We start from the raw sequence: 13434 nt of genomic DNA on the forward strand, positions 1-13434 counted from the left end.
CCATGGGCTTGTTCTTGGAAGGGAATTTTGGAGACAGTGGAGACACTCTAGGGAGGAGGGTGTGGCCTCTGCAGTCCTAGCATAGAGCTTGGGGTAGGGGTAGGAGGTCCTGGGGGTAGCCAGACAGAAGAAGGCAAGGAGCCCAGCCTGCCCACTTGAAAGAGGAAAGATTAGTATGTAGAAGTCTCAGGACCAGATCTGAACTATTTTTTTCCACATTGGGATATTGTTAAGATTAGCAGAAAACCACAGTCATGCCCTTCTCCCGTATCCATTTTACCCTTAGCTCCCAGTGGGCTTGCCCCTGCCGAGAGGCTGTGCTGTTGAGTGTGACGGGGCTGGGTACGGGGGTGCGGGGCAAGGACCTGCTGTCTAGGTGCCCAGCAGGCAGGCCTGTGGTGCCATTGGTGTGTGCCTAAGCGGGATTTGCCCTGTGCATTGCACCTGGTCAGAATGGTGGAGCTACCCAAACTCTGGGCAGGTCCTCTGGGCCAGCTTCCTGGAAAGGCACTGCTCTCTACTCAAACCCTTTTTGTCTTTTGGAAATGCACCTTTTCATTACTGAGCCGTATGAACACATACTACAGGTTCTAGGTATCAGACATGAGTCACACAGGTGACCTGCAAATATTTCTCCCGCTCCCTGAGTTCTTTCACTTCCTCCATGGTGTTCTTTGTAGCATGAAAGTTTTAAATTTTGATAAGGTCCAATTTATCTATTTTTTCTTGTTGTGTGTGCTTTTGGTGTCATATCAAATCCAAGCTTGTGCAGACTGACATCTGTGATTTCAGAGGGTTTACACTCTGGCTTTCCTGTTTAGAAGAGGCACTTGCCCATCAGCTGTCACCCATCATTTGCTCCCGATCCACTGAGTAGAGATTTGGGAACCTTTCTGTCTCCACTGGTTTCCCTATTCTGGACATTTCATATAATAGGACTGCACATTGCATACTGTGTCATCTTTGATGACCCTGCCCCATCTCCTATCTTCCCACTTCTCTGATTTAGGAGATCCAGGGATGAGCTGGTGGCAGCTGGGGCTGCAGAAGGCACTGGCCCTCTCCACTAAGCAGCTCCCACACGTGTGGAGCGCCAGCGCCTGCGAGGAGGTAGCTGTGCAGTGGGGTGGGGGCACAGGGAGAGGAGGGAACAACGGCTGTCCCCAGAAGCAAGTTTGGAGGGTCAGCTGGCTTAGGACCCCGACCCACTGTGCTGCAGTCAGCCTGTTCCGCCATAAACCATGGAGCCAGAAGAGGGAGCTAAAGGCTAGAGAGCTGCCCTGCAGTGGTTACCTGATGGAGACCACAAGGGACAGCACCTCCAGCAGCAGGGCCCCACTGAAGACGGCCAGAGCGGCAGGTGGAGGAGGCGTGGCAGCAGCCCCGTACTTGAGGAAGCAGGTGACCGAGAGGATCAGGAACACTGTTGTGGACAGAAACACATCCAGGAGGGAGCTGAAGGTAGCACTGGCAAAAGTCTTCACAGGAGAATTCTTTATGACCTGTTTAGAGCAGGAGGTGACTGGGGTGAGTCCATGTGGCCACAGATGGCCACAGAGTCTAACTCAAAGGGAAAAACACTCATGTTTACTGAGAGCCTGCCTAGTGCAGACCAGGCACGAGTGGGCCATCTCTTTGCTACTGACCCACTTAATGATAAGAAAACTAAGGCACAGAGAAGTTAAGAACTTTCCTAAGGTCACACAGTGACTGATAACAAGCCACATGCTCTCACAGACATATTACACATTGAGTCTGAAAGATGAGTTGCTGCCTGGCAGAGTTAATGAGTCCACATGTGTAAGGACAGTTGGATGAAAGCAAGAGTTGGAAGCTGCCAGCAAATGGCTGGGCCTCAGGTTTGAGGTGGGAAGGGTGGCTCTATGACAGAAAACAGGTGGGGATTTAGGCGGCAGCCAAAGAAAGCTCCTGCCTATTGAACAGGGGTGCCTGCCAACAGCACCTCTTCTTCCCTGGGAGCCTGCACTGCCCGGCTGGGCACTGGGTGCAGTTGTAGCCATGAAATGATCCCTGCGAGTAACTCAGCCTGGTGGTGGGAAAGGACGGGGACAGGAAGTGCAGGAGAGTGTGTGAAGTAAAACAGAGACATGCATGTGCTGTGAGGACGTTAAGAAGGCAGTAACAGCAAGGGCACTAACCGTCCAAGGGAGGACTACTCCAGCCCCACTGTGGGCCCTGTAGGGGCCTGATCTTGATCAGTGCTCACAACAGCCACAGAGAAGGAAATACTACTGATCTCTGTGCAGATGGGGAGCGGAGCTAGCCTGCCTCTCCAAGGACACACAGCAAATAAGGAACCAGGCTTCAACCAGACAAGCTGACTCCCCAGTGTACCTGTAACCCTCTCCAGATGAACCTAAAGGCCGGGGCTACAGTAGGAAGAAAGGGAGCAGCCAACCATCAAAGTTACTTTCTACTGGGTGCTGCAACTCTGAGCAGGGCGCCAGGCACAAGGGGCTGGAGCCCATGGAAGGCAAAGGTCTGTTGTGTGTTACTCTAGGACAAACTGGCTCTAGAGCCTCAGCCTCAGCCCAGGACCCCAAGATGGGCAAGCCTGGAGAAGGGGAGTTCAGCGCTTGGGGCTGAGGCTGTGGGCTGGCTGTGATACCAGGCTTGGAATGGGAAGAGCAACCTGAGGGCAGGGCTAGGTTCTAAAGTCCCTCCAGGAAACTCAGAGGCTCTGCGAGTAGGTCTTGATTTCTGAAGTGCACTCAAAAGACCCCCAGAGTCTCTGGGGTGAGGCTGCCTACCCTGACTTTGTTCTCTCTGGGGCTCTACCTAGTTCCAGGGAATGGCCACGGCTTGCTGCAGGTGGCCCAGGTTGGGCAGTAGGGGCTCAGGGTCTGCTTCGAGGCTCTTGCAGGATAGTCACAGTGTGGGGGACCTTTCTTCCCACCTCAGTGCTGAGGTTTCTGACTTCCCCACATGTGGGGCCTGGGGGTAAAGGCCCCACTCTCCTTGCTTTAGGTGTTCACAGCCCTTCACCACTACTTGCTGTGACAACTTGTCCCTGTTACCCAACCTGCCCATGCCCAGGTCCCTTTTCTGAAAGCAGGGATACAATGGGTGCCTACACCTCATGGGTGGTGGGGATGCTTACAGAGAACATCCATGTGGAGTACTGGGTACAGCCAGCTCCCCAACACCACTGTGGCTTGGAAGACAGTCGTTCCTGTGTCTCTCCCCTCTCTACCCTGTCTCGAGGCAGGTCTCAGACAGGCCTTTTGTTCAGTGACAGCTTCCCACCCATCTTGCCCAGCTCCATCACCTTCCATGACCCAGGATCTTCATGACAATCTGATGGGGCCAAGTGACCACTTTGGCCTTCAGCATAATGCTCATTGCATGAGCAGTCATCATCTGGACCCTGCCCATCAGGTGCCCTCCCTTTGGAGGCACCTGAAACTCCTTGGCTACACCAGGCTCTTTCCTATCTAAGGTTTTTAGGGGCTGGTCCCTCCCTCTGGAATGTTCCCTCCTCCTTCATCTGGCTAGTTCCTGGTCTTTCTACTGGAGTGGGCTTGGGAGTCTCCTCCCTCTGGGCCTCCCTCTGGGGCGGCCAGGGCACGACTGGGCCCATGGATCTGCATTGTTATTTCTAATTACTGCTTTCTTACTAGGCATCAGTATGCTCTAGCACCATGAACCAAACCAGGCAGAGTGGATGCTCAATAAATGTTTAGTGCCTAGAGAAATGGCTGATAAATGTGCCTTCCATCTGGGGTCACCACAGCACAGAAGGGTGTGGCTGAGATGCTGGCTTTGAGGTGTCCACCCTCCCTGTGGGATTGTGGGCCTCTGCTTAGGCTTTCTCAGCCTTAGCTGTCTCTTCGGTAAAATAGGAATATTCACAAGTTTCCATACTGGGCTATTTGTGAAGAGTAAATTGGATCCTTTTTTGCCTCACAGGCTACCAAGTGACCAGCTCATGGGCGCCCTGCAGACCCTGTGCACGGGATGTTAACTGATAGCCACTGACCCTTGGAGGCTGATAGAAGGTATTGCCTCCAAACCCATGAGGCACAAACTGGCTCTCTCTGGCTCCCATGGTTTCTCAGGAGTCTGGGCCAGTTCCTGGACATAAAGATTTGCAGAATGAGTGTATGGAATTTGAATGAAAAGCCCTTTTGGTCCTAGGATTGGGCCAGTGTGCACTTTTGACTTGAATGCTGGGGGAGGTCAGGTTCTGGCCCAAAAGAAAAATTCAAGGACATGCTGTCAGAACCCCAACCAGGCTCCAGATTCTTGCATTTATTCAAGGACCCTATTAGCAATCAGGTGTGTGTGGGGAGGTGGGGCGGGTTGTGCTGAGTATGAGTAATGAGGGAATTGTCAGGGAGGAGGCATCTGATCATAATTCCAACATGGAATACACATAAATAAAAGAATAAAGGGGAAATAAAATCCAGTTTAAGGTTAGGGAAGGTTTTTTGAAAGAAATGACATGTGAGCTGAGCATTCGAGGACAACAGAAGCTAAGGCAGTGCCAGGGTAGGAGGGATGTGAGCATATTTTGTGTCAAAAGGAAAAGGCTTTGTGAGCTCCTGGGCCCACCTCCAGGGAAGAAAGAAACAGAGTTCTGGGGAGAGGAGTATGGCTCATGACCCCAGAGCAGGCGTGCCCAGGGCAGGCACCATGAGGCACAAACTGCAAAGGAGAGGGTCTAGCGACCATGAAGCTTGGTCTTTAAGATACAGGACCACAGAAAGGTGGAAGTTTTTCTCCCTTGCAAAGATAAATAAACACACATCTGCAATTTAGGGCTTAGAGACTGCAGGAAATTAACACCAGCCTTCATTTTCCTGCCACTCACTAAAGCACAGAATGGATGGTGAGCTGCCCACAAGAACAACGGGCTCTGTGGAGAGATGAAGAGCGCACCTCCTCCTGATAGCTGGTCCTGTAGCAGCGCTCCAGCTCCGCATCCAGGAAGTTGAGGCTGAACTGGTTAATTGGTGGCTTGAAAAAATAATCCTTCATCAGGCTAAAAGACATAACAAATGGAATTGATCAACACCTGGCACAATCATCCTATCAGATCACAATCAGCTATGAAAACACCACTCACAGAGCACATCACAAACACTGCATCTGAGAGTCACTGTGCAATAGGTGTTGCTCTGCTGTCCCCTTTAAAACTTATCTCTGGGAAGTCCTTTGTGTTCCTACCTGTAATCATATGTTCCATTTCACATCCATTAAAGAGTGACCATGGCCACAATCATAATACACATCATTAGTACCTTGCTTTTGAACATATATTCCTAATATCTCGGATTACAAGATACAAAGACAGCTTTCTTTGTCTTGTGAAAAGATCTTTTCTGAAGAGCCAGCAGATCCCTGTACTGAGAGTACTTGTATTGATTTGGAGGCTTCAAATGAAAATGTAATTCAGAACCAGCTGTCCTGTCACCCAGAGTACTGACAGTAATTATGACTATGAGAGCTAACAGGTTGTTAGCACAAAATGGTGTTGATAGTTAGTGTAATTTTGGTGCTATTGTCACATATGCAGATTGTGTGTGAAACCTGAAAGATGATAAAGCTCAATGATTTTAATAGCAGAGAAATCAAATATGCTTTACATGACTCTTTCATTTTTTTTATGAATTGCTAGCAAATAGTAAGATCCTTTTTAAACTGCAGAAAATTACTACAAATTAAAGGGAACGTTAACATGATATCAGAAGGCAAATATAGCTGTGGAGAGCAGCCTGCCTCATATAGAAACCACTAGCATGAATCAGGCGGGACACAGGAGTGCCTGGCATGTGCCTGGCACCTGGGAGGCCCTGCCGTGCAAGCCTCCCTTCCCCTGATGCAGAGGGGACCTCTCTTCTGTGAGTGTTCAATGACTTGGGCCTTTCTTAGAAGACAGCCTCTGTCCCCTGATGTGAGCTTCTCTCTCCTTCCTAACAGTCAGGAAGCACAGACAGGGACAGCAGAGCAGCTGTAAGGAGAGTTGTGGTGGCCACATTTTGACCCCTGAGGCGCAGGAGTGACCCTGCTATAAGCTGTACTGCTCCTTCTAAATCAATTCGGGAAGCTCCACCTGTGGGGATGGGTGTAGCTCATTTTGGACCAATCCCCTCAGACAACAACTACAGCTCTGGGAAAAAAATACAAAAACAGGGGCTGGGGCTGGGGCTCAGTAATAGAGCACTTGCCTAGCAAGTGTGAGGCACTGAGTTTGATCCTCAGCACCACATAAAAACAAATAAAGGCATTGTGTCTGTGACAAAAACAAAGCAAAACAACAGCAACAACAACACCACCAAAAAACAACTGCTGATAAGCACAAGAGAGGGACCAGGGCAGGTCCAGAATAGAACAAAGGAACAATACCAGGTAAATGTCTGTGTGTGTGTGTGTGTGTGTGTCCTGAAGACAGACATTAGTCAGCACCATATGTAGGGTAGCGTAACTCAGAAAAGTCACCAGTCTTACTGGCTTAAAAAAAAAAGGAAAATGAATTTTGGGGTGACCACAGTTGAAAGATGAGGTTATTAATATCAGAAGGGAGAGAATTAGGGAAAGAGATCCCCAAATTCTGTATGTAAACTGCTCAAATCTCTGGCTGATCCTTGTAGGTCATGCAGAGGCATGGCAGACTACAAGCAGCCCACTTACAGCTAAAAGAATAGGAGATGGTAGTTAAAGTTTGAATTCAGATAAGTTAACTGACTGCTGAAACAAAAAATAGATAATCTTCAGACTAATATTAACAAAAATCAGGTTTCTTAAGTTTTACACTCAAAGTCTACAACACAATCCAAAATTTTAGGCATAGAAGAAGACAGGAAAACATGGGCGCACTCAACAGGAAAGCAGTCAGGAGAAAGCAGCTCGAGGGCACGAGGCTGGGTCAAGGTGAGGGTTATAATGAATGCAGGTGGGACTGATACCTGTGACAACTACAGCGAGAGGAAGGAGAGAATGGGAACCTATAACACTGTGAGATTTTTTCATTTAAAATGAAGTGATACAATAGTAATTCTACAAAGATCACAGGCACTTAAGGAAATATATCTGTAATTCCTAGAATAACCACTAAACTGTGGTCTGGGGTGTGGCTACCACTGAGCTACAACCCCAGACCACAGTTAGAATTTTAATAGATTTCTCTAAACAACTGATAGAACGTAAGAGGGCGGGCACCAGGGACTGAAATGGAATAAACTAAATTCCAGGCATGTATGATTATGCCAAAATGAACCTGAGTATTATTTACAACCATAATGCACCAATAAAAAAACCCAGAATAATAGACAGAAAATGAATAAAGAAACAGATGATCTAAACCACTGTACTGACTACCAGGACTTAACAGACATCTGTGGGTCACAGCATCCCATGAGTACAGAGCTCACATTCTTTTGGAGTGCAATGATAAGTTCACCCATCAGATCACATGTGAGGACATAAAACATGTCCTGACCAATGTAAAAGGACTGAAATCATAGAGTATGTCCTTGAACTATAACATTAAATTAGAACTAATAGCTAATATATGTAAAAACTATTCCTCATTCAAAGGAGCCAGTGCTCCTGAGCTGGGGCGGGGAGGCAGAAAATGAGCCTGGAACACCCTGCTCTGCTAGAAAGTGACTGCCCCATAAAATGAAGGGGTGGAGTCAAAAGGACCCAGGCACCGGTCCAAAGGGAGCTCTAATTGGTCAGATCGGGATCCCAACATAAAAAGTACCAAGATGGATTATAGTCCATGAAATAAAACAGGAGTGCATGAGTTCAGGCTAACAATGGATGGATGGAGAGTGGTATGGTGGTGCATGCCTGTTATCCCAGTGATTTAGGAAGCTGAGGCAGGAAGATAGCAAGTTTGAGGCCAGTCTTAGCAAGATAATATCTCCAAAATAAAAAAACAAAAAGAGCTGAGGATGTAGCTGATTAGGGATGTAGCCCCTGAGTTCATTTCCTAGTACTGCAAAAAATAAAAAGTAAAAAATAGATGGATGGGTAGCAAAAGGAGGGCTATTCTTCATAGCAGATGCTGAGCACCAAATGGTAAACGTGCTGGAAGTGCTGAGGTTGGAAACCACCATACTGAAACATCACAGTGAAGACAGTTTCAGTCAAGACTCAATGGATGTTAAATCTAGGGAAGTCTGATAAGGAATAGGAATAATAGACACTAAAGTATCTTTCCACAGATTGCTTATTAATCATAGGGAGAAAATGATAACCACAAATTGGAGAAACTGGCTACACCTTGTGGGATTGATCAAAAGAAATATCATGCCAGGAGTGGTGGGACACGCCTATAATCCAGCAGCATGGGAGGCAGAGGCAGGAGGATCACGAGTTCAAAGCCAGCCTCAGCAACTTAGTGAGGCCCTAAGCAACTCAGCGAGACCCTGTCTCTAAATAAAAAACAAATAGGGCTGGGGAGGGCTGGGGTTGTGGCTCAGTGGTACAGCGCTTATCTAGCATGTGTGAGGTACTGGGTTTGATTCTCAGCATCACATATAAATAAACAAAGGCCCATCAATAACTAATAAAAATATTTTAAGAAAGGGCTGGGGATGTGACTCAGTGGTTAACACCCCCCTGGATTCAACCTCCAGTACCACTCACACACAAAAAGAACATCACCAATGAGGAACCAGTGGGCCGCATGGGCCTCTGCATGTGAGCCTTGGAAGGACGGTGCCACCTCTGTGCTCTCTGGCCAGGCACACAGAACATGAACCTAACCATAAGAAAATACCTCACAAGCCCAACTTCAGGAATGTTTTGTTTTTAAAGCTGTCACATCATGAAAAACAAGGCATGGCTAAGGAAGCACCCCAGATTTTAGGAGCAAAGAGGCCTGACAACTAAGTGACACAACACGTGATCCTGGACTGGAGGCAACAGGGCTGCCAAAGACGAACTGGAACCGGGGCTTCAGGCTAGATGGAATGTCACACCGTGCTGAATTCCCTGCCCTCGTCAACTCGACTGTGTACTACAGCATCCTCATTCTGGGAGTCTAAAAGAGTAAAGGACACAATGCATCCAGCGTACTGCCAAATGCTTTGGAGAAGAGTACATTTCAGAGCGGGGAAAGGGAGGACTGCAAAACTAACACAAAATGCTAAGGCAGAGCATATGGAATTCTAAACGGCGTTTGTATAACTTTTTATGTTTCAAATTACTTCAGGATAAAAACAAAGCAATATACTGATGAAGGAAGAGAAATGCATGGACGGGGCAACTCAGAACAAGGGAGCGACCTCTCCTGTAAAACCCTACCCTCTGGGTGGTGGCCACGCTTTCTCACCTGTCTTCTTTGATAACGTCCACAAAATGCGCATCTGTCTTCTCACGGATGTTCTTGAACCTCAGTGGGAGGAGGGCTGACTGGTCGAGGCTCACGCCCGCCCACCTGCCCTTCTCCTGAAGGATCTCGCACAGGGAGGTCTGGCTGTTGGTGAGCTTCTCCTCTTGGGGAGGGCTCAGAAGTCCATTCTGGGCTTTGGAATTCGGTCCTCCGGCAGCCTGCCTCAAGACAGAGGGAACAAGTGAGTGCACTTGGTGAAGTGGCGCCAGGGCGCATGCTCACCCCACCTGGCCCTTGGCTAGCTGCAGCCCTGCACCTCACTGGGTGCCTGGCAAATCTGCTGCCACCCCACACAACCTTCTGCCACCCTGCTTCCCCCGCAACACACACTCTGTCAAAGGGCATGTCCAGGTGTTCAGGCAGCAGAGGCTAAGACTGTGAGGACAGCTGTAAAGCCAAGGCAAGAACCAAGATTCAGGGACTCTGCTCACCAAGAACTGGGGTTCCAGGAGCCTGTGTGGAAGGACTGGGTGGCCTCCGAGGAGATGAAGAATGGGTATAGGGAAAGGAGTCCCAGGATTGTGGGGCTGGGGCTTAGGAGAAGCTGGACAAACAAGACTTATATTTGGGAACTTCTGTGGCTGAGAGAGGCAACTGACATGCTCACAAGTCCTTTGGTAGACGATGGAGCGTACAGGGCCTCCTAGGGGAGTGGCCTTCAGAAGGCTTCCCAAACCTCTGGGCTTTGGGATTTATCTACTTTCTACTCCAGTCCTGACCAGGTTCTTCCACAGCTCCCTGCTGCTCACCCTGCCTCTGAGCTTCTCTTGTATGGCTCTTCATCTAGCAGAGGCCCTTCTTCCCTTTGCACATCTGTATTCCACCAGAAGTTGAGTAGGCCTTCCAAGCCACCAACCTCCCGCCACACTGGCCTGCGTGTTCCCACACTCTCGCTGCCCTGAAGGGAGTCCCTTCTGGTTCAGCATGGAGTTACTCTACTTCACATGGTTAGCTCTGCTCTATTCTGTCTTTATATTGCTTGGGGTGGAAGCCGGGACTTGTCCACGCGAAGCACTCGCTCCACCACTGAGAACATCCCAGCCCCATCATCCTGTTCTTTATGTTACTCAAAACCCTCAAAACCAGAAGGTCTGGAATGCTATTACCCAAGAGGAATTATTCTCAGAATTGAGAAGTCGACAAGACAGGAGTATCACCTTAGGAGAGGTACTGGGGAGGAATTGACAGGAACAACAGGCATGAGCTTGTTACCTTGGTGCTGGTCTTAGGTTCGTCTTGACAGCCATTTTGCACAGCTGCTCCTTCTGCACCAGCTTCAGATTTGGGAACAAATGTAATTCCACATGACGGACAGGTCTACAAGAAAAACACAAGGCATGGGAACATACCCAGAAAGCACGATCATGATGTGAGACTCAAACAAGTCCACTGCTGTAATCTGCTATCATACAGATGGCTGTACCCAAATGAGAGGCTTCCTGTGCCACACTGGAGGAGCTGGAAACAAACCGACCAGGTAAAAAAGGAAACAGGAAACCTGAGCATGATGCCCGTGGCAGCACTGTCCACAACACCCAAAGAGCTGAAACTCAGACTCCTGCTGATGGCGAATGGACCAGCAAACTGGGTCTACAAACAAGGATATTGTTCTGCCATAGAAAAGAAGGAGGCACTGACATGACGACAGCAGGAAGACCCCGGAAGACACTGCGCTTGTTGAGAAAGCCCGACCAAAGAGGCCATCCCGTCCTATGAGAAGCCCAGAAAGGAGGATCTACAGAGACGGAGAGCAGACCATGGCCGCCAGGGGTAGGGGAGAGGCCAGGAGAGGACTGCTGACACGGACTCTGCTGAGGCTGAATGCTCCGGTGCCCTCAGCCATGATTCACATGCTGAAATCCTGATCCCCAAGGTGACAGCGGCGTGAGGAGGCAGGGCCCTCTGGAGGTGACTGGGCCCTGAGGGGAGAGCCCTCACCAATGGAATTAGTGCCCTCATAAACTTCCTGATCACTTCTACTGGACCGAAGCTTATCTGTGAGTCAGGAAGCAGGTCCTCATTGGACACTGAATTTGCTGGCACCTTGATCTTGGATTTCCAGCCTCTAAAACTGAGGGAAACAAATCACTGTTCTTTTTTTCTTTTTTTTTTTTAATGCCACCTGGTTGATTTTTTTTTATTATAGCAGCTAAATTTTTTTGTTAGGGTTTGAGAACCTAATCTGAACCAAACCCTCTGGATTCAGAGACTTCAACCAATCTCCTCAAGACAGCAAACCAGTAAACAGCTATTTCTCTGACCACTTTGACACATGCAGACATCAGCCATTGGTTGAAGGCACTGGCTCTGGAGTTACACTGCCACAGACTGAACCTTCTTCATACCACCTTATAGATATGGGATTTCTCTGAACTTCAGTTTCCTCATCTGTAAATTGGGGTACATCTACCTCAAGGAATTATTTTAAGTGAGAAAAAACCAAGGAATTACATGTAAAGCAAGTCAGAGGTGTTTCAAAAGCAGCTTCATTTTGTACCCCAGCTCTACTCACACGGTACGGACTTCACAGAATGCTGAGTCAAGAAGGATTATGAGGCCACATCCTGGCCCAGTAGGGAGAACTGACTCATGGTACTGTGTGCTGTGGGCAGGGGTTGGACAAGAGAGGACATGGGTGGTGGTAGCAGGAGAACCAGCTGCAGATGCAGACTAGGGGCCATCTTGGCAGGGCTGCCCCAGGCGGGAACCAGCAGATCATCTCATTACACTTGAAAAATGTGGCTCTTTGCTATTCTCTTTCTTTCTTAGCTCCTATCCTGGCAGGGGCATAGTAGGGAGGGAGGGTACAATTCTTTTTTGTTGTTGTTGTTGTACTGGGTATTGAATGAACCCAGGGGCACTTACCCACTGAGCTACATCTATAGCTCTCTTTTGTATTTTACTTAGAGACAGGGTCTTCATTAAGTTGCTTAGGGTGTCACTAAATTGCTGAGGCTGGCTTTGAACCAGCAATCCTTCTGCCTCAGCTTCCTGAGCCACTGGGATTATAGGCGTGCACCACAATGTCCAGTGTGAGTGTGATTCTTTCTTCAAACTTTAAAACAAAACAAAAAAGGAGAAATCCACCATCCCTGGTGGAGACACAATCTCTCCTAGTTGGAAGCAAGAAGCTCCTTCTGCACTAGGAGGGTCCTGCCACACAATGGGGGCCTCAGCAATTTAGTGGGTTGGGTTTGTTTCCTTCCCCATGGCCCCCACCTTAGCAATTTCCCTTTTAACTATTTTCCAGTTTAATTTTGATCTGGATTAAAACATCTTACAACCTGTTTTTTTTTTTTTTTTTTTGCTAAGCACTGACCCTCCTGTGAAACTTCCCAACCCATTGAAGGTCTTTCCATCTCCCTTGTTGCTGCCAGCATCCCATCCCTGCCCAGAAGCACTCACTGGCAAGAGGATTCCTGCAGCAGTGAACCACATGGCACAGCCACCTCGGGGGAATGGTTCCAGGAGAGCACATGGGCAGGGGAGCTAGATGACAGCCACTGCTGTACTAACCCCAGCTGCTATGGCTGAGACTCGTTTGTGATCAGCCCAGGGTGAGCAAAAACGGACCTTCTGAGACACAAGGGCACCTCAACACACTCTAGGGCTCCTGGCCCCTGACCACCAGGAGGCTTCCCTCTAGCCTCCCTTCATGGCAGAAGGAGGGCCCAGGAATAATCCTGGCACTTCCACCTCCTAGACCTTGATCCCTGAAATGAACCAAGCTGCCTTGACTGTCTTTCTTATTCTTCTAAGTAGTTGTATAGGCACAATGACAACAAGAGAAGCTTCTAAGGTCCCCCCAAACAGGGTCTTCTGCAGTCCACAGAGCTTGCTGGTTGCTGCCTGGGAAACCTGGGAGTCCTTGGAAAGATCATAGAGAGTACACTGGTTATCCTAATCAGGGCCTCTCACCTCCTTCATGGCTTGGGCTCTGAGGCGATGACTGTAATGATTTCTCCAACATGTGGGGACACATTTGCATCACTCCCACCCCCATCAGCAAGCTCTTCTTTATTCAGCAGCAGTCAATTGGTCAAATACCTGGCATGGCTCATTTTCAG

General features: G+C 48.7%; 1 protein-coding gene across 2 annotated transcripts in view; it reads right to left on the reverse strand.

Moving 5' to 3' along the window:
- The window catches only part of Adcy9 (adenylate cyclase 9), a 115409-nt gene that overhangs the window by 17170 nt on the left and 84805 nt on the right, over nucleotides 1–13434 (reverse strand). For both annotated transcript variants that reach the window (XM_021734874.3, XM_005337738.5), the window contains exons 4-7: nucleotides 10580–10684; nucleotides 9308–9525; nucleotides 4903–5005; nucleotides 1294–1502 (exon numbers count right to left, since the gene is read on the reverse strand). In XM_021734874.3, coding sequence (XP_021590549.2) covers nucleotides 1294–1502; nucleotides 4903–5005; nucleotides 9308–9525; nucleotides 10580–10684 — 635 coding nt within the window. The remainder of the gene's footprint in view (nucleotides 1–1293; nucleotides 1503–4902; nucleotides 5006–9307; nucleotides 9526–10579; nucleotides 10685–13434) is intronic.

This window comes from Ictidomys tridecemlineatus, chromosome 10 (assembly GCF_052094955.1).
Source record: "Ictidomys tridecemlineatus isolate mIctTri1 chromosome 10, mIctTri1.hap1, whole genome shotgun sequence".
In the NCBI taxonomy this organism is placed as follows: Eukaryota; Metazoa; Chordata; class Mammalia; order Rodentia; family Sciuridae; genus Ictidomys; species Ictidomys tridecemlineatus.